Source organism: Trachypithecus francoisi, unplaced genomic scaffold (genome assembly GCF_009764315.1).
Source record: "Trachypithecus francoisi isolate TF-2019V2 unplaced genomic scaffold, Tfra_2.0 Lachesis_group12, whole genome shotgun sequence".
Lineage (NCBI taxonomy): Eukaryota > Metazoa > Chordata > Mammalia > Primates > Cercopithecidae > Trachypithecus > Trachypithecus francoisi.
The window spans coordinates 23528593-23556418 of NW_022681457.1; the positions used below are offsets into that span (position 1 = coordinate 23528593).

The window sequence follows — 27826 nt, forward strand, 5'->3', positions numbered from 1 at the left end:
ACACATTAATTTTAAAATAATTTATTTCTAAAAAATGCTAACGATCATCTAAGCCTTCATCAAATTGTCATCTTTTTGCTGGTAGAGAGTCTCCTCCATATTGATGGTTGCTGACTGATCAGGGTGGTGGTTGCTGAAGGTTGGGGTGGCTGTGACAACTTTATAAAATAAGATAACAATGACATTTGCCACATCGATTGACTCCTTTCATGAAAGATTTCTCGGTAATATCAGATGCTGTTTAATAGCATTTTACCCACAGTAGAATTTCTTTCAAAATTGGAGTCAGTCCTCTCAAACCCTAGGACTGCTTTATCAATGAAGTTCATGTAATAGTCTAGATTCATTGTCATTTCAACAATGTTCAAAGCATCTTCACCAGGAGTAGATTTCATGTCAAGAAACCACTTTTGGCCAGGCCTGGTGGCTCACGCCTGTAATCCCGGCACTTTGGGAGGCCCAGGTGGGCAGATCACAAGGTCAGGAGTTGGAGACCAGCCTGGCCAATATGGTGAAACCCTGTCTCTACTAAAAATACAAAAATTAGCTGAGCGTGGTGGTGGGTGCCTGTAATCCCAGCTACTGAGGAAGCTGAGGCAGGAGAATTGCTTGAACCTGAGAGGCAGAGGTTGCAGTGAGCTGAGATCGTGCCATTGTACTTCCAGCCTGGGAGACAGAGTGAGACTCCATCTCAAAAAAAAAAAAAAAAAAGAAGAAGAAGAAGAAACCAGTTTCTTTGCTCATCCATAGGAAGCAGCTCCTCATCTGTTCAAGTTTGTTCATGAGATTGCAGCAATCCAGTCCCATCTTCAGGCTCCACTTCTGATTCTAGTTCTCTGGCCATTTCCACCACATCTGCAGTGACTTCCTTCACTGAAATCTTGAACCCCTCAAAGCCATTCATGAGAATTGTAATCAGCTTCTCCAAAATTCCTGTTAATGTTGATTTTTTTTTTTTTTTTGTAGCCACATTTATTTAAGTGTACAGCTCAGTGGTAATAAATACAGGTATATTCTTTTTTTTCCTTCCTCTCTCCCAACTCCCCTACAAACCCCCACCCCACCCCACCCCAGCCTCCGATAATCACCAGTCTACTCTCTATCTTCATGAAATCTACTTTTTTAGCTCCCACATATGAGTGAGAACATGTGACATTTGTCTTTCTGTGCTTGGTATATTTCACTTGACATAATGGCCTGCAGTTCCATCCATATTATAGAAAATGACAGGATTTCATTCTTTGTTGTGGCTGAATATTATTCCATTGTGTATATATACCACATTTTCATTATCCATTCACCTGTTGATGAGCACTTAGGTTGAATCCATATAAGGAAAGGAGTTTAATTGACTCATAGTTCCACATGGTTGGGGAGGCTTCAGGAAACTTACAATCATGACTGAAGGGGAAAGAAGCAAACACATCCTTCTTCACATGAAAGACTATTGTTGAAAATTTATTGTTTAGTGTAGCTATCTTTGTTATTGAGCTTAGCTAGATCTTCTGAATAACTTGCTGAAGTTTCTACATTAGCACTTGCTGCTTCTCCTTGCACTTTTATGAGATTGAGACTTCTCACCGTAAACCTCTGCTAGCTTCAAACAACTTCTGCAACTTCCTCACCTTTCCCAGCCTTGATAGAATTGAAGAGAGTTAGGGCCTTGCTTTGGATTAGGCTTTTGCTTAAGGGAATGTTATGGCCCATTCGAACTTCTATCCAGACCACTTAAACTTTCTCCATATTAGCAATTAGGCTGTTTCGCTTTCTTATCATTCCTGTGTTGACTGGAGTGGCACTTTTAATTTCCTTCAAGAACTTTTCCTTTGCATTCACAACTTGGCTAACTGATGCAAGAGGCCTAGCTTTCAGCTTATCTCAGCTTTTGACAGGCCTTCCTCTCTAAGAGGAATTTCTAGCTTTTGGTTTAAAATGAGAGATGTGGAACTCTTCCTTTTACTTGAACACTTAAAGATCATTGTGGGGTATTAATTGGCCTAACTTCAATATTGTTGTGTCTTGGAATAGGAAGGCCTTGGAGGAGAGAAAAAGAGATGGGGAGCAGCTGGTCAGTGGAGTAATCAGAACACACAATTGTGTGTTAATTGATTAATTAAGTTTGCCATTTTATATGGGCACAGTTTATGGTGCCCCAAAACAATTATAATAAGATCGAAGGTCATGGATCACATATCGCCATAACAGATATAATAATAATGTAAAAGTTTGAAATATGGAGAGAATTACCCAAATGTGACACAGACAGGAAGTCAGCACATGCTGCTGTAAAAATGGTGCCGGTAGACTTGCGCGATGCAGGGTTGCCACAAATTTTCCATTTGAAAAAAATTTTAAAAACACAATAAAATGAGATATACCTATATACTGAAAACAGTGTCATAAGGGTATGTTATTATTCAAGGTGCAGTGTGTTTGCATGAAGAGAAAGGTACAGTTTTATGGAACTCCATATTGCATTCGGGACTTTAAAAAGCCTAAAATCTTAGATGGGTATGGTGGCACATGCCTGTGGTCCCAGCTACTGGGGAGGAAGAAGCAGGAGGATCTCTTTATCCCAGGAGATTGAGGCTGTAGCAAGCCACGTGTATACTACTTCACTCCAGCCTGAGTGAAACTGAGACCCTTTCTCAAAAAAAAAAAAAAAAAGCAAAAAAGCAAAAAACAAAATATAGCTTAAAAGTCAACTATTGGGCATTTCCCCCATGTGTTGTAGTGACCTGGTTTTTGGTTGATACTGACTTTTTGATCTTAAAAGTCCAAGACCTAAGATGGTAGGGTGACCAGCTCACTTTTCTGTTCTTGCTCATCTTTTATAGAGATGGCTGTTAGAAATTATCTCATGTTTTATGTGTGCCATCCAGATAATGTGACCTCTGGGTATGCCCTAGGATTATAGGCTTTTAAAGTAATTGTTAAAGCACCTTGGGCAAATTATAGTTTCCTAATCTAGTGAAAGTAAATCCTACCCCAGTTATTCTGAGATTTAAATGAGATACTGTGCATAATGAGTTTAGCATAGCGTTCTGCACTGAGTAAGAACTCAGTAAATGGTAGCCTTTATTAACTGTAGTTAACCTAATAGACTTCCAAAAAAGAATGCTTTTTTTTTTCTTCTTTTTTTGCCTATATTATTTGGAAGACTTTCTACATCTGTTGTTTAAAGGATAATGCCCTCAGAGAACAGCTTCTCAGTAATACAATAGATGATCATCTAAAGCTAATTGTGCATAAAATATATCATTCTTTCCAATTTATTATTGAATTTTCAATGGAGTATGTTTCCTTTAGTGATGAAAAAATATGAAAACTGCTTGAATAGTTGAAAGCTGTATAACTTTTATTTAAATAGTGAAATTGTTTTATATTAAATAAGAAGAAAACAAAAGAGAGACCTCTCCTAAAACTGAATGGCTACAAATGGGTCATTTTTTTTCCCTAGCCCTAACCCTAAATGTGTTATTTTTAAGGCCATAAAAGAGTCTTTGTCTTGGATTTATTTTTTTATCCAGAGATCAGCATTTTTCTTCTAGATTTAATCCAGTTAAATCAGGTTCACTCTTTCTTGGGTTTCTTGCTCTGTTCCCAGTTTTCCACTGCATAGGAGAGTTTCTCCAGAGGGCTCGGCATGTTGCCAGGAGCAGCTGCCTTAGCTGTAAACACCCGGATTGGCACTGGAAAAAACATCAACAGCAAGCAAGCTGCTTTGCTTTTCCACTGCCAGAGGCTCTGCACATGTAGAAACAGCACCATGAAAGGCATAACTTTAGATTTCCTCTTACGTAAATTAAAATTAATGAACTGCTTTCTTCGTTTGGGATCTCATTTTTCCCTCTTGGAATAACAGTACCATAGATTCTATTCTACCAAAATGGAGGATCACCACTAAAGAAGCAGACGTATCCATAAACATGAAAGTGAGATTTCCTACATGCTCAAGCGTTTTGCTGATCAAAACCATTTTTTTTTTTAACCTTAGTCATTTTGAAGGCTGGAGCCCATGTTAGTGAAAGCCTACTTACAGTTGATTAAGTGCCACTTCTATTCAGGACTGCAATTCAGCACATCCTCATTGAGGGCTACTATGCGCAAGCTCTGCATGAAAAGCTGGGATCCACCTAGAGGAGGATGTTGGCTCCTGCCCTAAGGAGCTCAGCTCAGTTCAGTAGGTGTTGTGTGCCTGCACTTATGCTTACTGCCCAACAAGAATTGACTTTACCATGTTGTGTTGCGGTATAAGTGCAAGAAGGGAAATTTTTAAAAATCTAGTGCCACAGGATTCAAAGACAGGAGGGTAGGATAGGTGGTTTAGAAAAAGTTTCTGGAAGCAGAGGCTGAACACAGTGGGGAAGACATAGACATTCACAAATGCTTAACTGAATGCCAGGCCTTGAATCAGGCTCATTCCAAATGTCATTCATCTTTTTTGAGAGAGAGTCTTGCTCTGTCGCCCAGGCTGGAGTACAGTGACGCGATTTTGGTTCACTGCAGCCTCCACCTCCCGGGTTCAAGTGATTCTCATGCCTCAGCTTCCCAAGTAGCTGGGACCACAGGCACATGACACGATGCCCAGCTAATTTTTGTATTTTTAGTAGAGATGAGGTTTCGCCATGTTGGCCAGGCCGGTCTTGAGTTCCTGACCTCAAGTGATCTGCCTGCCTCAACCTCCCAAAGTGCTGGGATTACAGGCATGGGCAACCGCCCCCGCCCCCCCCCCATTCTTCTCACTCTGCCAATCAGGCTGGAGTGGTGTAGTACAGTCATAGCTCACTGTAGTCTTGAACTCCTGGACTGAAGCGATCCTCCCACCTCAGCTTCCCCTGAGTAGCTGGAATTACAGGTACACGCCACCATACCTGGTTAATTTTTTATTATTTTTTTGTAGAGACAGGGTCTTTCTGTGTTGCCCAGACTGGTCTCAGACTCCTCAAGTGATCTTCCTGTGTCAGCCTCCCAAAGCTCTGGGATTACAGGCATGAGCCACCACACCTGTCCTAATCTAATTTTCAAATATGATTTAAAGTACCTTGTTTGTAGTTAATTATAAATTAAAGAGATTGGAAAATATGGTCAGCAAAATACATGATCATACTAAACATACTATTTTAAAACTTGGTTTTACCAGTTAGTACCGTTTTGGACATTTTCTATGTCATTAAGTATGCTTTTTCACAAACTCTTAAAGATGATTTCTTTCCTTGTCTTTTCTGTCTTTTTTTTTTTTTTTTTTTTTTTTGACAGGGTCTCACTTTGTCACCCGGGCTAGAGTGCAGTGGCACAATCTTGCCTCACTGCAGCCTCAACCTTACATGCTCAAGTGAACCTCCCACATCAGCCTCCCAAGTAGCTGCGACTACAAGTGCATACCACCGCACTTGGCTGATTTTCATATTGTTTGTCAAGACAGGGTTTCACCATGTTGCTCAGGCTGGTCTTAAACTCCTGAGCTCAGGCAATCCACCGGCCTCAGCCTCACAAAGTGCTGGGATTACAGCTGTGAGCCTCTGCACCTGGCCACTGCATGATTTCTTTAACCATGTCCCTTGTAGCTAAGTGGGTAAGAAGATACAAATATAAGAAAAGTTAAATTCTGAAAGTGTTAGGAGAAAATATATAGACAGTGGACTTATTTTTCAATGCATGATACTAAAGATAGAAACGTATGCCGGGCACAGTGGCTCATACCTGTAATCCCAGCACTTTGGGAGGCCGAGGAGGGCAGATCACCTGAGGTCAGGAGGTCAAAACCAACCTGGCCAACATGGTGAAAACCTGTCTCTACTAAAAATACCAAAAAAAAATTAGCCAGGCTTGGTGGCAGGCACCTGTAATCCCAGCAACTCAGGAGGCTGAGGCAGGAGAATTGCTTGAACCTCAGAGGCAGAGGTTGCAGTGAGCTGAGATCATGCCACTGCACTCCAGCCTTGGCAACAGAGCAAGACTGTCTCAAAAAAAAAGAAACGTAATAGCAAAGATGAGTAGTTTTAATAATCCTTTGGGTATCAAGAGTACTCTAAATAAAATGTAAAGGCATTATCTTGTTTAATTCTCACAATAGCTTTGTGAAATAGGTACTTAGATTTCTTTTAGAGAAGGGGAAACTGAGGCACAGAGAACTGACAGTGTGGAAATTGGTGCTTTCTATGAGATTGATGATTGTGTGTGTGTGTGTGTCTGAGTCTCACTCTGTCACCCAGGCTGGAGTGCAGTGGCGCAATCTCAGCTTGCTGCAACCTCCACCTCCCAGGTTCAAGCTATTCTCCTGTCTCAGCCTCCCCAGTAGCTGGGACTAAAGGTGCGCACCACCATGTCTGGCTAATTTTTGTTTTTTGTATTTGTTTTTATTTTTGTTTGGAAACAGAGTCTCAGTCTGTCACCCACGCTGGAGTGCAGTGGCGGCATCTCATCTTCCAAGTAGCTGGGATGATAGACATGCACTACCACGCCCAGCTAATTTTTGTATTTTTTAGTAGAGATGGGGTTTTGCCATGTTGACCAGGCTGGTGTCAAACTCCTGGCCTCAAATGATCCATCCGCCTAGGCCTCCCAATGTGCTGGGATTATAGGCGCCCAGCCTAATTTTTGTAATTTTAGTAGAGACGGGGTTTCACCATGTTGGCCAGGCTGTTGTCACACTCCTGACCTCAATTGATCTGCCTCCCTTGGCCTCCGAAAGTGCTGGGATTACAGGCGTAAGCCACTGTGCCCAGTGAGATTGATGATCTTGCTGCAGAACGAAAGCTGATCAAATAAGAGGCACAGTGAGGAGGTAGGTAGCTCAAGTTTGGTCTTTCCATCAGCCTTGGATATGAATCCCAGCTTTACCACTTAGGAAAGGTGACGGAAGGGCGGCTTTTCAGACAGTTGAAAATACTATATTTTCATTTCATATTTTAAATTGTTCATTTCCATATGCTTTCTCATTATAACTATTTTGACCCAAAAAAATAATAATAATGTTTTTAGATGTCTTGAACATCAGGTGTGTCTTAAAATGCAAAATTCCAGAGACAGCAAGAACAAATCAGATGCTGATTACAACTCCTTTTACTGTCCCTTGTGTGGCACACTATACTATCTCTTAAATAGTAGAGACGGTCAAGATCACACTTGAATAGGGATAGTATAGGTATCGATCATTAACTACATTTTAAAGAGATGGAAGGAAAAAAGTCAAAACTACGAGCTGTTACCAACTGGGTGAAATAAAGTAAGAGAGTTTCCAGCTATCATCATAGTTTATCAGTGTGAAAATTTGGAATAAAGAAATTTAGAATGTAAATGTTGTTTAGATCATCTTTTGGTAGGTTCAATCAAGTTTAAAATTCTACCATGTCTTGGATATGAGCAGATGGCTCATTGATGGCATTCAGTAAAATCTTTCTGTGTAGTTGGTTTAAAATTTGACTTAAAACAGGGACATAATATTTACCTTCTCTACAGTAACAACATTTATGTTATGTAATAACCTTGACATGTTTACAAAATCATATTTAATGGGCTCTCCAGAGCTCCGGTGAATACCACAATTTGATCTGTTTTCAACATTTCTAAATAATCTGGGAAAGCTGTAGGAAATGAAATATCTGTCGTAAACTTTTTGTATCAGGCTTAACTACTGCTTTCTTGAAGTTTAGCAAAAGGATAAAGGACTGTATGTTCTTCATTAACTGTAGTCAAAACTGAATTTAAGGATTTTTGATAGCTGTTTAGAATTACTGTTTGAATCTCTACTACAAAGAATGTTAAGATTTTTAGCATTTGAGAGTCCTAATATACCCACTGAAAAATCATTAGACTTACTTTGGGAGGCCAAGGCATGTGGATCACGTGGTCAGGAGTTCTAAACCAGCCTGGGCAACGTGGTGAAACCCCATCTCTACTAAAAATACAAAAATTAGCCAAGCATGGTGGCCCACACCTGTCGTCCCAGCTACTCAGGAGGCTGAGGCAGGAGAATTGCTTCAACCTGGCGGGTAGAGGTTGCAGTGCGCCGAGATCGTGCCACTGCACTCCAGCCTGGGTGACTGAGCGAGACTCCGCCTCAAAAAAAAAAAAAAAAAAAAAACAGTAGACTTAGGGCCGGGTGTGGTGGTTCATGCTTGTAGTCCCAGCACTTTGGGAGGTTGAGGCGGGCAGATCACTTGAGGCCAAAAGTTTAAGACCAACCTAGCCAACATGGTGAAACCTCATCTCTACTAAAAATACAAAAAAATTAGCCAGGCATGGTGGCACATGCTGGTAATTCCAGCTACCCAGGAGGCTGAGGCATGAGAATCACTTGAACCCAGAAGGCGGAGGTTGCAGTGAGCCAAGATCGCACCACTGCACTCCAGCCTGGATGACAGAGTGAGAGTGTCTCAAAAAAAAAAATCAGTAGACTTTATCATTTAATTCCAAGTATATACGTATATACTTGTAGACATGTATAATTTAGTACATTGTATTTTTTCCCAAACAGATAAACAATCAGATTCTGTATGGAAGAAGTCACCAAAATGCATCTGCCATTATTAAGACAGCCCCGTCAAAGGTCAAGCTGGTTTTCATCAGGTAAGATTGCTAGATCTGGTTTTGCAAAATCAAAGACCTCTTCTGAAGCTGTTATTAATGTAAGACTATGTCATCTTTGATTTGTCTAGCGAAATCACTGTTCCTTCTAAAAACATATATTCCTTTTGTAACTGTCACTTCAAGAAAAGTATTGCAGGGCGTGGTGGCTCACGCCTGTAATCCCAGCACTTTGGGAGGCCGAGACGGGCGGATCACGAGGTCAGGAGATCGAGACCATCCTGGCTAACATGGTGAAACCCCGTCTCTACTGAAAATACAAAAAATTAGCCGGGCGTGGTGGTGGCGGGTGCCTGTAGTCCCCGCTACTCGGGAGGCTGAGTCAGGAGAATGGCGTGAGCCCGGGAGGCAGAGCTTGCAGTGAGCCAAGACTGTGACACTGCACTCCAGCCTGGGTGACAGTGAGACTCTTGTCTCAAAAAAAAAAAAAAAAGAAAAGTACTGATTGTTTTGATTATGAAGTTTTCTTCCTTGCTTATGTTTCACAGGATAGAATCGGTAGCTGAGGCTAGTATTTACATTTCAGTTATAAAACATTCTTCCCTTTCTGGATCCATTTATCCTGTATATAAATATAATGAGACCTGCTAACTTCTCTTCCTGTCACTATTATTTGGTACATTTGCTGAATCATTAATGTCTTCATTAAAGAATAAACAAGAAAATAGAACTGAGGACATTTTTAGGAGCTTCCTTGTAAGAGTGCTGGTGAGAAGCCCAGAGCAGAGAAGATGTCAGCACTGCTGCCTAGAGTTGTGTTGTGTGTTTGGGGCCTCACATTTACTCACACCTTCCCTGTAAGCTGATTGAGCCCTCATGGTACAAGTAAATCAGAATTAGGGATCTGACTGTTTGTAGCCAACATTGCCACATCAGCAGTAGAAATGAGGTTGTTTGATTCTCTTTATTGGACTGAAATGACAAGTAAATCTGAATTATTTTTAAGGCATGTACCTAACCCTCTATGTTCACTGTAGCTCTGCTTCTTTTTCCTTCTGGGACTCAGGTATCATCTGTAAAATGGGATAATAAAGCACCTCCCTCATTCATTGTGATATTTCAGAAATTGAAAATGCTCAATACAGTATCTAGCATAGAGTAAGGGGTGAAAGAATGTTAGCTGCTATTTTAGGATGATGACAATCATTATTATTCTTCCCTTTCTCGTTAGTTACCAGCAGTAAGATCTGTCCATTCCCAGGGACCATTGGGATTAGGAGGTGGTTTTATTCCCAGCATGGGCACTAACGTGATTGAAATATTCCTTTCCACTTCTACTTTGCTCCTGAAGAAATCCTGCATTAGGACCAGGCACAGTGGCTCACATCTGTAATTCCAGCACTCTGGGAGGATCACCTGAGGTTAGGAGTTTGAGACCAGACTGGCCAACACAGCGAAACCTGTCTCTACTGAAAAATACAAAAAATTAGCCAGGTGTGATGGCACACAACTCTACTCCCAGCTACTCAGGAGGCTAAGGCAGGAGAATTGCTTGAACCCAGGAGGCAGAGGCTTCATTGAGCTGAGATCGCACCATGCACTCCAGCCTGGATGACAGAGAAAGACTCTATCTCAAATAAAAAAGACCAGGCATGGTGGCTCACATCTGTAATCCCAGCACTTTGGGAGGCTGAGGCGGGCAGATCACGATGTCAGGAGTTCGAGATCAGCCTGGCCAAGCCAACATGGTGAAACCCTGTCTCTACTAAAAATACAAAAATGAGCCAGGCGTGGTGGCACACACCTGTAATCCTAGCTACGCAGGAGGCTGAGGCAGGAGAATTGCTTCTTGGACTCAGGAGGCAGAGGTTTCAGTGAGCCGAGATCACACCACTGCACTCCCACCTGGTTGACAGAGCGAGACTCTGTCTCAAAAAAAAAAAGGAAATCCTCTATTAGCATCCTTTTCTCCCATCTAGTGGCACTTTCTGGCTTTCTAGTTTTTTACTCTATTTTCAGAGAGTGAAAGCTTCCTTCTTCACATATGTCTTTGTATGTTAAGATGAGCCCTTTATCCTTACTCTCCTTTGACATCCTCTGTTAGACACCAGTCTCCTTTTTGGTTTTCTTGTCCTTTCTTTTGGCAAGGGTTATAAAATTAGAGTTACTTGATTTTTTAAAAATTTGAGTAGACTTTGAAGAAAGGTCAGCACTCAAGAGATTCAGATGTTGTTCATTAAGAGAAGTCCACAAAAGTAGTGTGTTTAGACTTGAAAACTTTGCATAAAGTTGTGTGGGGGCCGGGCGCAGTGACTCACACCTGTAATCCCACCACTTTGGGAGGCCAAGGCAGTAGGATGGCTTGAGTTCAGGAGTTTAAGACTGGCCTGGGCAACATAGTGAGACCCAACCTGTGCAAAAGTAAAAAAATTAGCCGGGTGTGGTGGCATGTGGCTTGTAGTCCCAGCTACTTGGGAGGCTGAGGCAGGAGCATCGCTTGAGCCAAGGAGGTTGAGGCTGCAGTGAGCCATGATCACGCCACTGCACTTCAGCTTGGGTGACAGCAAGACCTTGTCTCAAAAAAAAAACAAAAAACAAAAAAAAAAAAACACCACACTACGTGGCTAGTACATGAGAAGATGTATGTAGCACTTCACAGGGTCAGCATCTGCACATGGTATTCAGTACATAGTGGTGGCTGCTACCACAAGAGCTGTTATCAACATGACTTACCTCTTCAGCACATGTGGGGCTTTTTTACCCACATGGGCTGTGCAATTTTAAAAAGAGCAAAAAGAAAAGTGAATAGAGTCCAAAGGAAATAATTTAATGCAATTGTGTAGTTGGGAAATAAAACCCTCCTCCTTCAATAAAGAAAGGTTAAATGATTTGAAATAATTTAGAAGACAGAAGAGAAACCTGAATAGAATTTTAATCATAGTAGTAAAGCTCCATCAATTTAGAGTCTGATTATTTCAATTTTGATCATTGAACAGAACAAAATCAAGAAAAGAATTTGTTGAGTAAATCAATGGTATACACAAAATTAAGGATGCTACTGAATGCTTATTTACTGGAAGTGATTTTAAGCAATTTAGAAGTATCAATGTACATTTAAAATCTGTAATCCAATTCTTAGTCCATTCGGGCTGCTATAACAAAATACCCGAGTGTCTTATAAAGAACAGAAATTCAGGCCGGCCGCGGTGGCTCAAGCCTGTAATCCCAGCACTTTGGGAGGCCGAGATGGGCGGATCACGAGGTCAGGAGATCGAGACCATCCTGGCTAACACGGTGAAACCCCGTCTCTACTAAAAAAATACAAAAAACTAGCCGGGTGAGGTGGCGGGTGCCTGTAGTCCCAGCTACTCAGGAGGCTGAGGCAGGAGAATGGCGTAAACCCGGGAGGTGGAGCTTGCAGTGAGCTGAGATCTGGCCATTGCACTCCAGCCTGGGTGACAGAGCAAGACTCCGTCTCAAAAAAAAAAAAAAAAAAACACAGAAATTTATTTATTTATTTATTTATTTTGAGACAGAGTCTTGCTCTGTCACCCAGGCTGGAGTGCAGTGGTGTGATCTTGGCACACTGCAGCCACTGCCTCCCAGGCTCAAACAACTCTCATGCCTCAGTCTCCCGAGTAGCTGGGACTACAGATGTGTACCACCAGGCCCGGCTAATTTTTTTTGTATTTTAGTAGAGATGGGGTTTCACTGTGTTGGCCAGGCTGGTCTCAAACTCCTGGCCTCAATGGTCTGCCCACCTCAACCTCCCAAAGTGCTGGGATCACAGATGTGAGCCACTGGGCCTGGCCCAGAAATTTATTTCTCATGGTTTTGGAGGCTACAACGTTCGAGATCAAGGCTCTAGCAGATTTGGTGTCTGGGAGAGGGCCCACTTCCTCTTTCATAGGTCTATTCCGTGTATCCTCACGTAACAGGAGGGGCTCCCTTGGGCCTACTTTGTAAAGCAGTAATCCCACCACGAGGGCCCCACTCTCATGACGTAAACACCTTCTAAAAGGCCCTGCCTATTAATACCTTCATGTTGGTGATTCAGTTTCAACATATGAATTTTGAGGGGACACAAACATTCAGACTGTAGCATGAACCTTTCCTGCATGGTCTTTCAATTACAGTGTGTAGCATATAATGAGTGTTCAGAAAGCTTTGTTGAATGAATTTCCTTTTTGCTCCTACTAAGCAGTTCTAGGTTACTTATTGTCCAAAGGCAACAATTATAGTAAGTTCGTTGTTGTTATTTTGTGGATTAAAAAAATCTATATTTCTGTAACTCAGTATTTTACAAAATTCCTCATACCTCAGCCCCTCTTCCCAGTACTTTCCCAAATTAGCTAAGTTTTTTTATATCTTCTTTAATAGGGAGAAAAAATGTATAGGAGTGATACTGAATAATTATTTATTATAAGAGTCCTGATTTTGCCTGTTTTAGAATCAAATCCTGAAGAAGTTAAAATTCGATTCATTATCAAGTTTCCAAAAGTTAACACTTAAATCATCTCAACACCACAGATGCAATTTTGCTTGTCTTTTGAACTCTGCATAGCTTGTACTGTGTTATAATGTAACTTTGAAAGCTAGTTTTTATAAATTGTATTTCTTTACAATTTGCACTTCTATTTGGCAAAATTTCCTTCCTTAGTTGAAATTATTCTCTGTGCTTTTCCATTATACAGAAAATTTTGGCTTTTATACCTTGGCAACTGTTTTTCAAATTTATTGACAATTGAGATGGAGATGGGAACTGGCCACAGGTTTTAGAGAATGATTAGCAGTAATCACAGAAAGCTATTAAAATATGCTGCAAGCAACATTTTAATTAACTAAGGCCTTTAGTCTATAGCAATGTACATTTTGTGATCAGGTCCTTGTCATATTCTTTTAACACTTGTATTTATTCATATACTAATTCATCTGTAATTGGCAAGGGCTCTGTGGGTCATTAGCACAAATTAGCAAGTTGCAACTATTTATACATGACTTACATAATCACTTTTTCCCTTTTCCTTTTCACATCATTAGATTTTGGACAATCCTGGAAATTGTACTCTAAACATATCGTCTCTGATACACTAAATTATTCAACTCCGTATCATCCAGATGCGTATTACAATCTGGGTGCTTGCTATGCACTCTACATTCAGTTCTGTGTGTTTTCGTGTTTGGCATTCTCCCCTTCATGTGAGCACACCAATTTAAGTACAGGAGGAGAACCATATTAACGCAATGAATTAATTGCTGTATTTGGCAGTGCAGGGATCCAAAAAGATTAATGATCTTGCCTGCAGCTCTTGTCATACCTTCCCCTACTATCAAAACTTGAATGTCATGTATAACAACTCACTCTCCCTTACTTAATTACATGTGGAAAATGTGTACTGTGTAAAAACTCCTGGGGCTAAAGGAAACGAGATGAAACTGAAATCCTTGGAAAGATTTAGTGCTAGCTGTCAAGCCCCACTGAGTAAAAGTGGACTCACCATGGGCTCCACCTTCCTGTATCGATTGAACATATGTCTTGCTTTTGTAATTAAAAATTAGCATGGCTCGTTGTCCTCTGGCCATATCCCTGAAAGACGATATTGCTGGAAGTTACTGTGAATGCCAGAGTCATCTTAAGGAGATGACCATCTGAAGAAGCAACTTGGATGCCTATTTTAAAAATCCTTCTTGGCCGGGCATGGTGGCTCACACCTGTAATCCCAGCATTAGGGAGGCCCAGGCGGGCGGATCATCTGAGGTCAGGAGTTCCAGACCAGCCTAACCAACATGGTGAAACCCCGTCTCTACTAAAAATACAAAAATTAGCTGGGCATGGTGGTGGGTGCCGGTAATCCCAGGTATTTGGGAGGCTGAGGCAGGAGAATCACTTGAACCCAGGAGGTGGAGGTTGCAGTGAGCTGAGATCATGCATTGTACTCCAGCCTGGACAAAAAGAGTGAAACTCCATCTCAAAAAACATAAAAATAAAAATCCTTCTTGTGCTCTTGATTCATTAGATCTAGTTTTGATAAACAGGAAAAAAGAATGCATGCATAAGCATGAGTTTAACTTTCATAAAGAAACATTCATTCATCTTTTCAGCAGGTGTTTACAGAACACCTACGTGTGTTATTGGGGTGGGGTTGGTGATTGAAAGAGCACAATTTCTGTCTGAAAGGAGGAAACAGAATAAACAATAGTCTAGTACTTATCCAGTGATATAAGTACTGTGATGCTGTAGGGACATATAGGAGATGCATCTGATGTAGTCTTTGGGGTCTGTGGGAAGATGTCACAGAGAAAGATGCTTAGGCTAAGACTCGAAGGATAAGTAAGCAAAGTCATAGGATGTGCAGAAACCCAAAGGTTCCACAACTGGGTACCCAATCAGAATACCTGGACATGTGCTTCTAGGAGAGAAGCAATCCTTCTTTAGGAAGGTATCATTGGGTAAGTATAGCTGTGTATGTCAATTGTTTTGAATTCTGTAAGGTAGCATGATGTCGGCTGCAGGTTTTTCAGAGATGGCTTTTATCATTTTGAGGTGTTCCTTCAATGTGTAGTCTGTTAAGGGTTTTTATTATGAAGGTATGTTGGATTTTATCAAAAGCTTTTTCTGCATCTATTGAGATGATCATCATATGATTTTTGCTTTTGATTCTGTTTATGTGGTGAATCACATTTACTGATGTGTGTATGTTGAACCAGACTTGCATCTCAGGAATAAAGCCTACTTGGTGGTGGTAAGCTTTCTGATGTGCTGCTGAATTTGGTTTGCTAATATTTTGTTGATGATTTTTGCTTCTGTGTTCATGAGGGATACTGGCCTGAAGTTTTCTTTTTTTGTTGCGTCTCTGCCAGATTTTGGTGTCAGCTGATGCTGGCTTCATAGAATGAGTTAGGGAGGTGCCCCTCCTCCTTGATTTTTTTTGGAATAGTTTCAGTAGGATTGGTATCAGTTCTTCTTTGTATGTCTGGTAGAATTCAGCTGTGAATCCATCTGGTCCAGGGCTTTTTTTGGTTGGCAGGTTTTTTTTTTTTAATTACCAATTCAATTTCAGAAGTTGATATTGGTCTACTCAGTTTTACTCTTTCGTGGGCAGAATTGGTCATTTTTTCTTTGCTACTTCCATTCCTTAATATAATACCTGCATATATTCGCTTATGGGAATTGTGCCTTTATCTGTTTCACCTCTTTGGGCACTCAGAGACAACTAATTGGGATGGTCCTCAGGGATGATGTGATCTTGCTTTTTTTCTTTCTTGCTGGTCAATATTTATACTATTTGCCCAGTGGAATTCCTGTTTCCTTGGGTAGACCCCCACTTCCCACCTCCCGATACACACACACACACACACACACACACACACACACACACACAGTGAAACAGTACATCTAGATACCTGTCTCCCTCTGTGGAAGCTGAAGGAGCCAGTTCTTTCTCTCACTGCCAAAGTGCGGCCAGCGGGTGGTCAATGTGTCTCACACTTGGGCAATATGATACTTTAGGCATAGAATTGGAAGCAAGCCATGTGAGTGATTTGATATGAATGGTGTTTATTCATAGAGCCACAATGCCCTGGCCAGACACTCCTGCTACATCGTTCTGTTTCCTACTTCCTTGTCCTCTGGAGGTCTCTTAGTTCCCAACTGTCCCAAGCCTGATCCTATAGCCTGTCAATTTTGTGAGAGCTCAGTATCCCTCCAGTAAATTCTCTTTTGCTTAAGTTGGCCTAAATTTATTTTTATTGCTTACTATCAAAGAATCTTAATGAACAGATAAGAAATAGCACTATCTGAACAAATTACAGCAACCAGAGTGAGACGTTTGGTTTCCTCTGTGCATATTCCTGCCACTTGTAAACTTTTAGCCTTAGAATTCTGAGTTTTTCATCCTTCAGACGACTTTAGCAGAGCATAAGGCCTCTGAACAAGTCTCTACTGAGGATCTCCAGTATGACCCATTACCATTGCCAAACCATTGCTGCGTCTTGAAATGAGATTACCATGATTATCAAAGAGCAATCAGGCAGGATTTGTCCCAGTTTGTCCCTGAGGGTGGGGATCCCAGCACATGGCCTTATGGTGAGGGCTGCATATTAAGGTCTGTGTGTCTCAATGTTTGGGATTTGCCAGCCAGGAATAAGAGGGGAATGGGTGAGAGTATCTACTGTACTACCTTTTAGAAAGACTCTCTTGGAAGGCTGGGCACAGTGGCTCACACCTGTAATCCCAGCACTTTGAGAGGCCAAGACGGGCTGATCACTTGAGGCCAGGAGTTCGAGACTAGCTTGGCCAACATGGCAAAACCCTGTCTTTACTAAAAATGCCAAAAAATTAACTGGACATGGTGGCATGCGTCTGTAATGCCAGCTACTCAGGAGACGGAGGCAAGAGAATCACTTCAACCCAGGAGGCAGAGGTTGCAGTGAGCTGAGATAGTGCCACTGTACTCCAGCCTGGGCGACAGAGAGAGACCCTGTCTCAAAAAAAAAAAAAAAAAAAAAGGGCTCTCTTTGATAAACTTATTAGGCTAAGTCATCCATTTCATCCAGTCCTAAGTTCCCCACATCAACTCTCCTGCCAGCCTGCACTGCCAAATATTTTATGACCCACCTTTTCCTCTGCGCAACTGGCAACAATTATTTAGAACATGCCTGGGGCCTCCTGTGTAAAATGTGGGTCTAGATACTGCTTTCTCCCGGCAGCCCTCCTTAGTGATTGACATTGTTTGAAGTGCCAAGTAAATAGAACTCATTATTCCACTGTCATTGGACTGTTATTTCCGATTCAGCATACTCAGCTATTTTGGTAGTTACTTCTAATTGTGATTTGGAACTGTTTCCTCTGTTCATACAGTTAGGAGTATCTCCTGGAATCTTTTTGGAAAGGAATTTTCCTGTTGAGATAGAATGATTTGCTTTGTTTTGTACATGACTTCTGGCTCATTTACATGGAGCTTTCCTGGCTGAACATTAATTCAGTGTCGTGTTCCAATACAGGAAGTATAGAGATTATTTTTCACTATCCTGAGATGGCTTAGACCACTAGATTTAGTCCAATCAGAAAGCAATATCCAGGCCTTGTTAGTTGTGTTGACGTGTTCATTTATTCAACATTCGTGTGTGTGTGTACGTGCACATGCACCTAAATGATGTGCCAGGCACTAGATTGTAGTTGTAATCATTTTAGAATGAGTTGCAACAAATAAAGTCAGCCTGCTCAACAATCCAGGCTGAATTCAGGCACATAACTTCTGCTTTTGATAAAATGATATTTTGTTGGCATAAAATGAGATCCTATGGATTTGGTGAAAGGACGTTTCCAAGAGGCAGGCCCAGAGCACCCTGAAGACAATCATGATTTTAAGTGACATTCTAAATAATTCAAACGTATTTTCATCACACTTTCACTTTTTTTCTTGCTCAGTTAATTTAAATTGCGATGAAATAAACAACACAAAATTTGACCACAGGACCCAGCAATTCTACTTGTGGAGTATGCATCCAAAATAATTGAAAACTGGATCCGGAAGAGATATTTCTATATCCGTGTTCATAGCAATATTATTTACTGTAGCCAAAAGGTGGAAGCAACCGAGTATAACATATAATTCAAAAGGTACCATCTTTACCATTTTAAATGCACAGTTCAGTGGCTTGAAGTACATTCACATTGTTGGGCAACCATCATCACCATCCATCTCCAGAATTATTTCATCTTCCCAAACTGAAACTCTGTATACATTCAACAATAACTCCCCATTCTTCCCTCCTCTCAGCCCCTGGCAGCCACCATTCTACTGTCTGTCTGTGAATTTGACTGTCCTAGGTACCTCACATAAGTGGACTCATGCAGTGTTTGTCCTTCTGTGACTGGTATATTTCACTTAGCATATATTTTCGATGTTCATTCATGTCACAGCATGTGCTAGAATTTCTTACCTTTTTAAGGCTGAATAATGTTCCATTTTATGTCTGTGCCGTGTTTGTTTGTCCACGCATCCATTGATAGGTACTTGAGTTGCTTCCACCTTTTGGTGGCTGTAAATAATGCTGCTATGAACACGGATATACAGATATCTCTTCCAGACGCTGCTTTCAATTCTTTTGGATATATACCACACAAATGGAATTCCTGAATCCTACAGTTAATCTATTTTTAATTTTCTGAGGAACCTCCATACTGTTTTCCATAGTTGCTGTACCATTTTACATCCCTACCAACAACGTACACAGGTTTTAATTTCTTCATGACCTTGCCAACATTCCTCTTTTTTTGTTGTTTTTTTGGATGGTATCCATTCTAATGAGTGTGAGGTGGTATCTCATTGTGATTTTGATGTGCCTGATTTGCACTTCCCTGATGAATTAGTGATATTATCTTTTCATGTGCTTACTGACGTTTTATGTGTTTTCTTTATAGAAATGTCTATTCAAGTCCCTTGCCCATTTTTTAAATGAGGTTGTTTGTTTTGCTGTTGTTGAATTATGGGAGTCTTTACATATTCTAGATATTAACCACTTGTCAGATATATGATTTGCAAATATTTTCTCCTATTTCATAAATTGCCTTTTCACTCTGTTGATTGTGTCCTTTGATATACACAAGGTTTTTTTTTTTTTTATGAGAATTCAGTCATCCTTTATTCAGTTAGACATTAAAGAGATTTGCAAACATAAAACAATGCCATTCTTGACACAAATTTTTGGTTCTGTTAAATATACTTTTTCATTAGAAATTATTGTTATTCTAAATGAATTAATATTTTTAAATGCTCATTTTTAATGTTTTTTATTTAAACTTTTATTTATTTATTTATTTTCTTTTTTATTTTTTTTTTTATTTTTTATTTTATTTATTTTTTTTTTTTTGAGACGGAGTCTTGCTCTGCCGCCCAGGCTGGAGTGCAGTGGCCGGCTCTCAGCTCACTGCAAGCTCCGCCTCCCGGGTTCACGCCATTCTCCTGCCTCAGCCTCCCGAGTAGCTGGGACTACAGGCGCCCGCCTCGTCGCCCGGCTAGTTTTTTGCATTTTTTAGTAGAGACGGGGTTTCGCCGTATTAGCTAGGATGGTCTCGATCTCCTGACCTCGTGATCCGCCCGTCTCGGCCTCCCAAAGTGCTGGGATTACAGGCTTGAGCCACCGCGCCCGGCCTATTTTTTTTTTTTTGAGACGGAGTCTCGCTCTGTCGCCCAGGCTGGAGTGCAGTGGCCGGATCTCAGCTCACTGCAAGCTCTGCCTCCCGGGTTTATGCCATTCTCCTGCCTCAGCCTCCCGAGTAGCTGGGACTACAGGCGCCCACCACTTCGCCCGGCTAGTTTTTTGTATTTTTTAGTAGAGACGGGGTTTCATCATGTTAGCCAGGATGGTCTCGGTCTCCTGACCTCGTGATCCGCCCGTCTCGGCCTCCCTAAGTGCTGGGATTACAGGCTTGAGCCACCGCGCCCGGCCTAAACTTTTATTTTTAATGACAAGTAATTGTATATATTTACAGGGTACAATGTGATGTCTTTATTTTTTTTATTATTTATTTTTTTATTTTTATTATACTTTAAGTTCTAGGGTACATGTGCATAACGTTTATATCATGTATAACTCCCCAATGCAATCCCTCCCTCCTCCCCCCTCCCCCTGATAGGCCCCAGTGTGTGATGTTCCCCTTCCCGAGTCCAAGTGATCTCATTGTTCAGTTCCCACCTATGAGTGAGAACATGTGGTGGTTGGTTTTCTCTTCTTGTGATAGTTTGCTAAGAACGATGGTTTCCAGCTGCATCCATGTCCCTACAAAGGACACAAACTCATCCTTTTTTATGGCTGCATAGTATTCCATGGTGTATATGTGCCACATTTTCTTAATCCAGTCTGTCACAGATGGACATTTGGGTTGAATCCAAGTCTTTGCTATTGTGAATAGTGCCGCAATAAACATATGTGTGCATGTGTCTTTGTAGTAGAGTAATTTATAATCCTTTGGGTATATACCCAGTAGTGGGATGGCTGGGTCATATGGTACATCTAGTTCTAGATCCTTGAGGAATCGCCATACTGTTTTCCATAATGGTTGAACTAGTTTACAATCCACCAACAGTGTAAAAGTGTTCCTATTTCTCCACATCCTCTCCAACATCTATTGTTTCCTGACTTCTTAATGATTGCCATTCTAACTGGTGTGAGATGGTATCTCATTGTGGTTTTGATTTGCATTTCTCTGATGGCGAGTGATGACGAGCATTTTTTCATGTGTCTGTTGGCTGTATGGATGTCTTCTTTTGAGAAATGTCTGTTCATATCCTTTCCCCACTTTTTGATGGGGTTGTTGTTTTTTTCTTGTATATTTGTTTGAGTTCTTTGTAGATTCTGGATATTAGCCCTTGTCAGATGAGTAGGTTGCAAAAATTTTCTCCCATTCTGTAGGTTGCCTGTTCACTCTGATGGTAGTTTCTTTTGCTGTGCAAAAGCTCTTTAGTTTAATTAGATCCCATTTGTCAATTTTGGCTTTTGCTGCCGTTGCTTTTGGTGTTTTAGACATGAAGTCCTTGCCCATGCCTATGTCCTGAATGGTACTACCTAGATTTTCTTCTAGGGTTTTTATGGTATTAGGTCTAACATTTAAGTCTCTAATCCATCTTGAATTAATTTTCGTATAAGGGGTAAGGAAAGGATCCAGTTTCAGCTTTCTACTTATGGCTAGCCAATTTTCCCAGCACCATTTATTAAATAAGGAATCCTTTCCCCATTTCTTGTTTTTGTCAGGTTTGTCAAAGATCAGATGGCTGTAGATGTGTGGTATTATTCTGAGGACTCTGTTCTGTTCCATTGGTCTATTCTCTGTTGTGGTACCAGTACCATGCTGTTTTGGTTACTGTAGCCTTGTAGTATAGTTTGAAGTCAGGTAGCGTGACGCCTCCAGCTTTGTCCTTTTGACCTAGGATTGTCTTGGCAATGCAGGCTCTTTTTTGGTTCCATATGAACTTTAAAGCAGTTTTTTCCAATTCTGTGAAGAAAGTCATTGGTAGCTTGATGGGGATGGCATTGAATCTATAAATAACCTTGGGCAGTATGGCCATTTTCACGATATTCATTCTTCCTATCCATGAGCATGGTATGTTCTTCCATTTGTTTGTGTCCTCTTTGATTTCACTGAGCAGTGGTTTGTAGTTCTCCTTGAAGAGGTCCTTTACATCCCTTGTAAGCTGGATTCCTAGGTATTTTATTCTCTTTGAAGCATTGTGAATGGAAGTTGATTCCTGATTTGGCTCTCTGCTTGTCTGTTACTGGTGTATAGAATGCTTGGGATTTTTGCACATTAATTTTGTATCCTGATACTTTGCTGAAGTTGCTTATCAGCTTAAGGAGATTTTGGGCTGAGACAATGGGGTTTTCTAAATATACAATCATGTTGGCCTCATAAAATGAGTTAGGGAGGATTCCCTCTTTTTCTGTTGATTGGAATAGTTTCAGAAGGAATGGTACCAGCTCCTCCTTGTACCTCTGGTAGAATTCAGCTGTGAATCCATCTGGTCCTGGACTTTTTTTCGTGGGTAGGCTATTAATTGTTGCCTCAATTTCAGAGCCTGCTATTGGTCTATTCAGGGATTCAACTTCTTCCTGGTTCAGTCTTGGGAGAGTGTAAGTGTCCAGGAAATTATCCATTTCTTCTAGATTTTCTAGTTGATTTGCGTAGAGGCATTTATAGTATTCTCTGATGGTTGTTTGTATTTCTGTGGGGTTGGTGGTGATATCCCCTTTATCATTTTTTATTGCGTCTATTTGATTCCTCTCTCTTTTCTTCTTTATTAGTCTTGCTAGCGGTCTGTCAATTTTGTTGATCTTTTCAAAAAACCAACTCCTGGATTCACTGATTTTTTGGAGGGTTTTTTGTGACTCTATCTCCTTCAGTTCTGCTCTGATCTTAGTTATTTCTTGCCTTCTGCTAGCTTTTGAATGTGTTTGCTCTTGCCTCTCTAGTTCTTTTAATTGTGATGTTAAAGTGTCAATTTTAGATCTTTCCTGCTTTCTCTTGTGGGCATTTAGTGCTATAAATTTCCCTCTACACACTGCTTTAAATGTGTCCCAGAGATTCTGGTATGTTGTATCTTTGTTCTCATTGGTTTCAAAGAACATCTTTATTTCTGCTTTCATTTCGTTATGTACCCAGTAGTCATTCAGGAGCAGGTTGTTCAGTTTCCATGTAGTTGAGCAGTTTTGATTGAGTTTCTTAGTCCTGAGTTCTAGTTTGATTGCACTGTGGTCTGAGAGACAGTTTGTTATAATTTCTGTTCTTGTACATTTGCTGAGGAGTGCTTTACTTCCAATTATGTGGTCAATTTTGGAATAAGTGCGATGTGGTGCTGAGAAGAATGTATATTCTGTTGATTTGGGGTGGAGAGTTCTATAGATGTCTATTAGGTCCGCTTGGTGCAGAGATGAGTTCAATTCCTGGATATCCTTGTTAACTTTCTGTCTCGTTGATCTGTCTAATGTTGACAGTGGAGTGTTGAAATCTCCCATTATTATTGTATGGGAGTCTAAGTCTCTTTGTAGGTCTCTAAGGACTTGCTTTATGAATCTGGGTGCTCCTGTATTGGGTGCATATATTTAGGAGAGTTAGCTCTTCCTGTTGAATTGATCCCTTTACCATTATGTAATGGCCTTCTTTGTCTCTTTTGATCTTTGATGGTTTAAAGTCTGTTTTATCAGAGACTAGGATTGCAACCCCTGCTTTTTTTTGTTCTCCATTTGCTTGGTAGATCTTCCTCCATCCCTTTATTTTGAGCCTATGTATGTCTCTGCATGTGAGATGGGTCTCCTGAATACAGCAGACTGATGGGTCTTGACTCTTTATCCAGTTTGCCAGTCTGTGTCTTTTAATTGGAGCATTTAGTCCATTTACATTTAAGGTTAATATTGTTATGTGTGAACTTGATCCTGTCATTATGATATTAACTGGTTATTTTGCTCGTTAGTTGATGCAGTTTCTTCCTAGCCTCGATGGTCTTTACATTTTGGCATGTTTTTGCAATGGCTGGTACCGGTTGTTCCTTTCCATGTTTAGTGCTTCCTTCAGGGTCTCTTGTAAGGCAGGCCTGGTGGTGACAAAATCTCTAAGCATTTGCTTATCTGTAAAGGATTTTATTTCTCCTTCACTGATGAAACTTAGTTTGGCTGGATATGAAATTCTGGGTTGAAAATTCTTTTCTTTAAGAACGTTGAATATTGGCCCCCACTCTCTTCTGGCTTGTAGAGTTTCTGCCGAGAGATCTGCTGTTAGTCTGATGGGCTTCCCTTTGTGGGTAACCCGACCTTTCTCTCTGGCTGCCCTTAAGATTTTTTCCTTCATTTCAACTTTGGTGAATCTGGCAATTATGTGTCTTGGAGTTGCTCTTCTGGAGGAGTATCTTTGTGGCGTTCTCTGTATTTCCTGAATTTGAATGTTGGCCTGCCCTACTAGGTTGGGGAAGTTCTCCTGGATGATATCCTGAAGAGTGTTTTCCAACTTGGTTCCATTTTCCCCCTCACTTTCAGGCACCCCAATCAGACGTAGATTTGGTCTTTTTACATAATCCCATACTTCTTGCAGGCTTTGTTCATTTCTTTTTCTTCTTTTTTCTTTTGGTTTCTCTTCTCGCTTCATTTTATTCATTTGATCCTCAATCGCTGATACTCTTTCTTCCAGTTGATCGAGTCGGTTACTGAAGCTTGTGCATTTGTCACGTATTTCTTGTGTCATGGTTTTCATCTCTGTCATTTCGTTTATGATCTTCTCTGCATTAATTAGTCTAGCTGTCAATTCTTCCACTCTTTTTTCAAGATTTTTAGTTTCTTTGCACTGGGTACGTAATTCCTCCTTTAGCTCTGAGAAGTTTGATGGGCTGAAGCCTTCTTCTCTCATCTCGTCAAAGTCATTCTCTGACCAGCTTTGATCCGTTGCTGGCGATGGGCTGCGCTCCTTTGCAGGGGGAGATGCGCTCTTATTTTTTGAATTTCCAGCTTTTCTGCCCTGCTTCTTCCCCATCTTTGTGGTTTTATCTGTCTCTGGTCTTTGATGACGGTGACGTACTGATGGGGTTTTGGTATAGGTGTCCTTCCTGTTTGATAGTTTTCCGTCTGACAGTCAGAAGGACTGTCTGTTGGTCTGTTGGAGATTGCTTGAGGTCCACTCCAGACCCTGTTTGCCTGGGTATCAGCAGCAGAGGTTGCCGAAGATAGAATATTGCTGAACAGCGAGTGTACCTGTCTGATTCTTCCTTTGGAAGTTTCCTCTCGGGGATGACTCCACCCTGTGAGGTGTGGGGTGTCAGACTGCCCCTAGTGGGGGATGTCTCCCAGCTAGGCTACTCAGGGGTCAGGGACCCACCTGAGCAGGCAGTCTGTCCGTTCTCAGATCTCAACCTCCGCGTTGGGAGATCCACGGCTCTCCCCAAAGCTGTCAGAGTCGTTTGCCTCTGCACCGGCCCCCGCTGCTTCCCCTATTGGACCTCAGCTGTGGGCTGTCCCCAGAGGTGGAGTCTACAGAGACAGGCAGGTTTCCTTGAGCTGCTATGAGCTCCACCCAGTTCGAGCTTCCCAGCGGCTTTGTTTACCTACTTAAGCCTCAGCAATGGCGGGCGCCCCTCCCCCAGCCTCGCTGCTGCCTTGCGGATAGATCGCTGCAGACTGCTGTGTTAGCAGTGAGGGAGGCTCCGTGGGCGTGGGACCCTCCCGGCCAGGTGTGGGATATATTCTCCTTGTGTGCCTGTTTCCTTAAAGCGCAGTACTGGGGTGGGAGTTACCCGATTTTCCAGGTGTTGTGTGTCTCAGTTCCCCTGGCTAGGAAAATGGATTTCCTTCCCCCTTGCGCTTCCAGGTGAGGCGATGCCTCGCCCTGCTTCAGCTCACGCTGGTCAGGCTGCAGCAGCTGACCAGCACCGATTGTCCGGCACTCCCTAGAGAGATGACCCCAGTACCTCAGTTGAAAATGCAGAAATCACCGGTCTTCTGTGTCACTCGCACTGGGAGTTGGAGACTGGAGCTGTTCCTATTCGGCCATCTTGCTCCGCCCCCAAGGTTTTTTATTTTGATGTCAAATTTGTCTATTGTTGTTGTTGCCTGCGCTTTTGGTGTTGTATTCAAGAAATTATTGTCAAATCCAATGTCACAAAGCATTTCATCCCTATGTTTTCATCTAAGAGTTTTATAGTTTTAGCTCTTATATTAAGCCCTTGATTCATTTTGAGTTTATTTTCATATATGGTGTAAAGGAAGGCTATGACTTCTTTTTTTCCCCTCTCTTAGAGTTGAGGATCTATGTTGCTCAGGCTGGAGAGTAGTGGCTCTTCACAGGCATGATCATAGCACAATTTGGCCTCAAACTCCTGGGCTTAAGCCATCCTCCCATCTCAGCCTTTTGAGTAGCTAGGATTACAGATGCACCCCATCTGTGTAACCTTCACCCAGAAGACTTCATTCTTTTACATGTAGATATCCAGTTTTTCCAGCACCATTTGTTGAAAAGATCATCCATTCCCCCACTGAATGGTCTTGGGGTTCTAGTTGAAAATCACTGAATTATATACAGGGTAGGTGTGATGGCTCACGCCTGTCATCCCAGCATTTTGGGAGGCTGAGGTGGGAGGATTGCTTGAGCTCAGGAATTCAAGACCAGACTGGGCAACAGAGCGAGACCTCATCTCTACTAAAATTCAAAAAGAAAATTAGCCCAGTGTGGTGGCACCCACCTGTGGTCCCAGCTACTTGGGAATCTGAGGTGTGAGGATTGCTCTAGCCTGGAAGGTCAAGGCTGCAGTGAGCCATGATCACGTCACTCATACTGCTGCCTGGGCAACAGAGGGAGACTGTGTTTGGAAAAAAAAAAAAAAGCCAGAAATGGTAGCCTGTACCTGTAGTCCCAGCTACTCAGAAGGCTGAGGTAGGAGGTTTGCTTGAGCCTGGGAATTTGAGGCTTCAAGTCTACAATGAGCTATGATCATGTCACTGCACTCCAGCCTGGGTAACAGAGTGAGATCCTGTCTCAAAATACATACATACATACATACATACATACATGTATACAAACATTTATTTCTTGGCTGTCTGTCCTATTCTATAGGTTAATATGTCGATCTTTATGCCAGTACCACACTATTTTGATTACCATAGCTTTGCAGTAGGTTTGAACATCAAGGAAAGGTAAGACCTTCAACTTTTTCTTTTTCAAGATTGTTTTGGATATTTGGAGTCCCTTAAAATTCCCTGTGAATTTTAAGATGAAACACACTTTCTTGCTTTTAGAAGAGGTAGAAATGCTTCTTAGGAATATCTCATATCCTGATAAAGTTATGGCATTCTACAAATATACACACACTGCCCATTACATTAGATGTCTTATTTTTCATCATTCATAAATTGTCACCATGGACTTGTTGTGTTTCCCTGAAGCATGAGTATGTTCTCCTCATGACCATTAATTTTTATTTCCGCAACAATTTACAGTGTTCTTTTTGAGTTTATATTAGAGTATCCCATATTTATCCTAAGGAATTAGTCGAGGGCTATCAAATAACATGTTAATGAAATCCCTTATTATAGTTTGAATTATGGTTACACCTTTGAGGCATAAAGAAAAAATACATTATATCAACCAATTGCTGTATATGACATGTATGTGCATCCAAAAATACAGTGAAATGCTCTGAGAAGAATAGAATGAAGTTACTGAGACAAGCCACATAAGCAGTTTAGAAATTCAAAGGAGCAAGAGATTGCTGTTGGAGAAATGGGTACAGCAAGAGTTAGTTAATATTTAATGCTAGCTAGGTAGACTTACATAGGAAAGAATTGAGTCCAAATGGCATCAGCAATTCACGATTTACTGAGCACCTCCTGTATGTCATATGCTGTATAAGGTCACACAGTTAAGTAAGAAGTTCTCCAGCAACTACAAAGACATGCAAATAAGTAACTATACATCAGGCAAAACAAACATCCATAGAGGGAACTCATTGATGTTGGGTTATTTTCAGGCTCGGTTCCAGGGGGTAGTTTTCACAATTTGGATGGATTCAGATGCAGAGAAAGCAGAACAAGAAAACAAGTAGGGATACTGTTGTCATAGACCAGGCAACATGAAAACGACATGAATTAGGATGGAAACTATGGGATTAAAAGAAAAAAGAAGAATAAAGCCTTTAGAGTCAAAGCATTAGACTCAGTGATGTTTTAAATTTTTGGATTGATGGCTGAATGAATTAATAGTAACCAAGGATGTAGCACCTGGAAGTTTAAGCATTTGAGATTTAACATGACAAAGCCATAA

At 41.2% G+C, this 27826-nt stretch overlaps 1 protein-coding gene across 5 annotated transcripts in view; it reads left to right on the forward strand.

The window, feature by feature from the left end:
- The window catches only part of PATJ (PATJ crumbs cell polarity complex component), a 434245-nt gene that overhangs the window by 268901 nt on the left and 137518 nt on the right, over positions 1-27826 (forward strand). For all 5 annotated transcript variants that reach the window (XM_033225088.1, XM_033225091.1, XM_033225090.1 and 2 more), the window contains exon 29: positions 8480-8571. In XM_033225088.1, coding sequence (XP_033080979.1) covers positions 8480-8571 — 92 coding nt within the window. The remainder of the gene's footprint in view (positions 1-8479; positions 8572-27826) is intronic.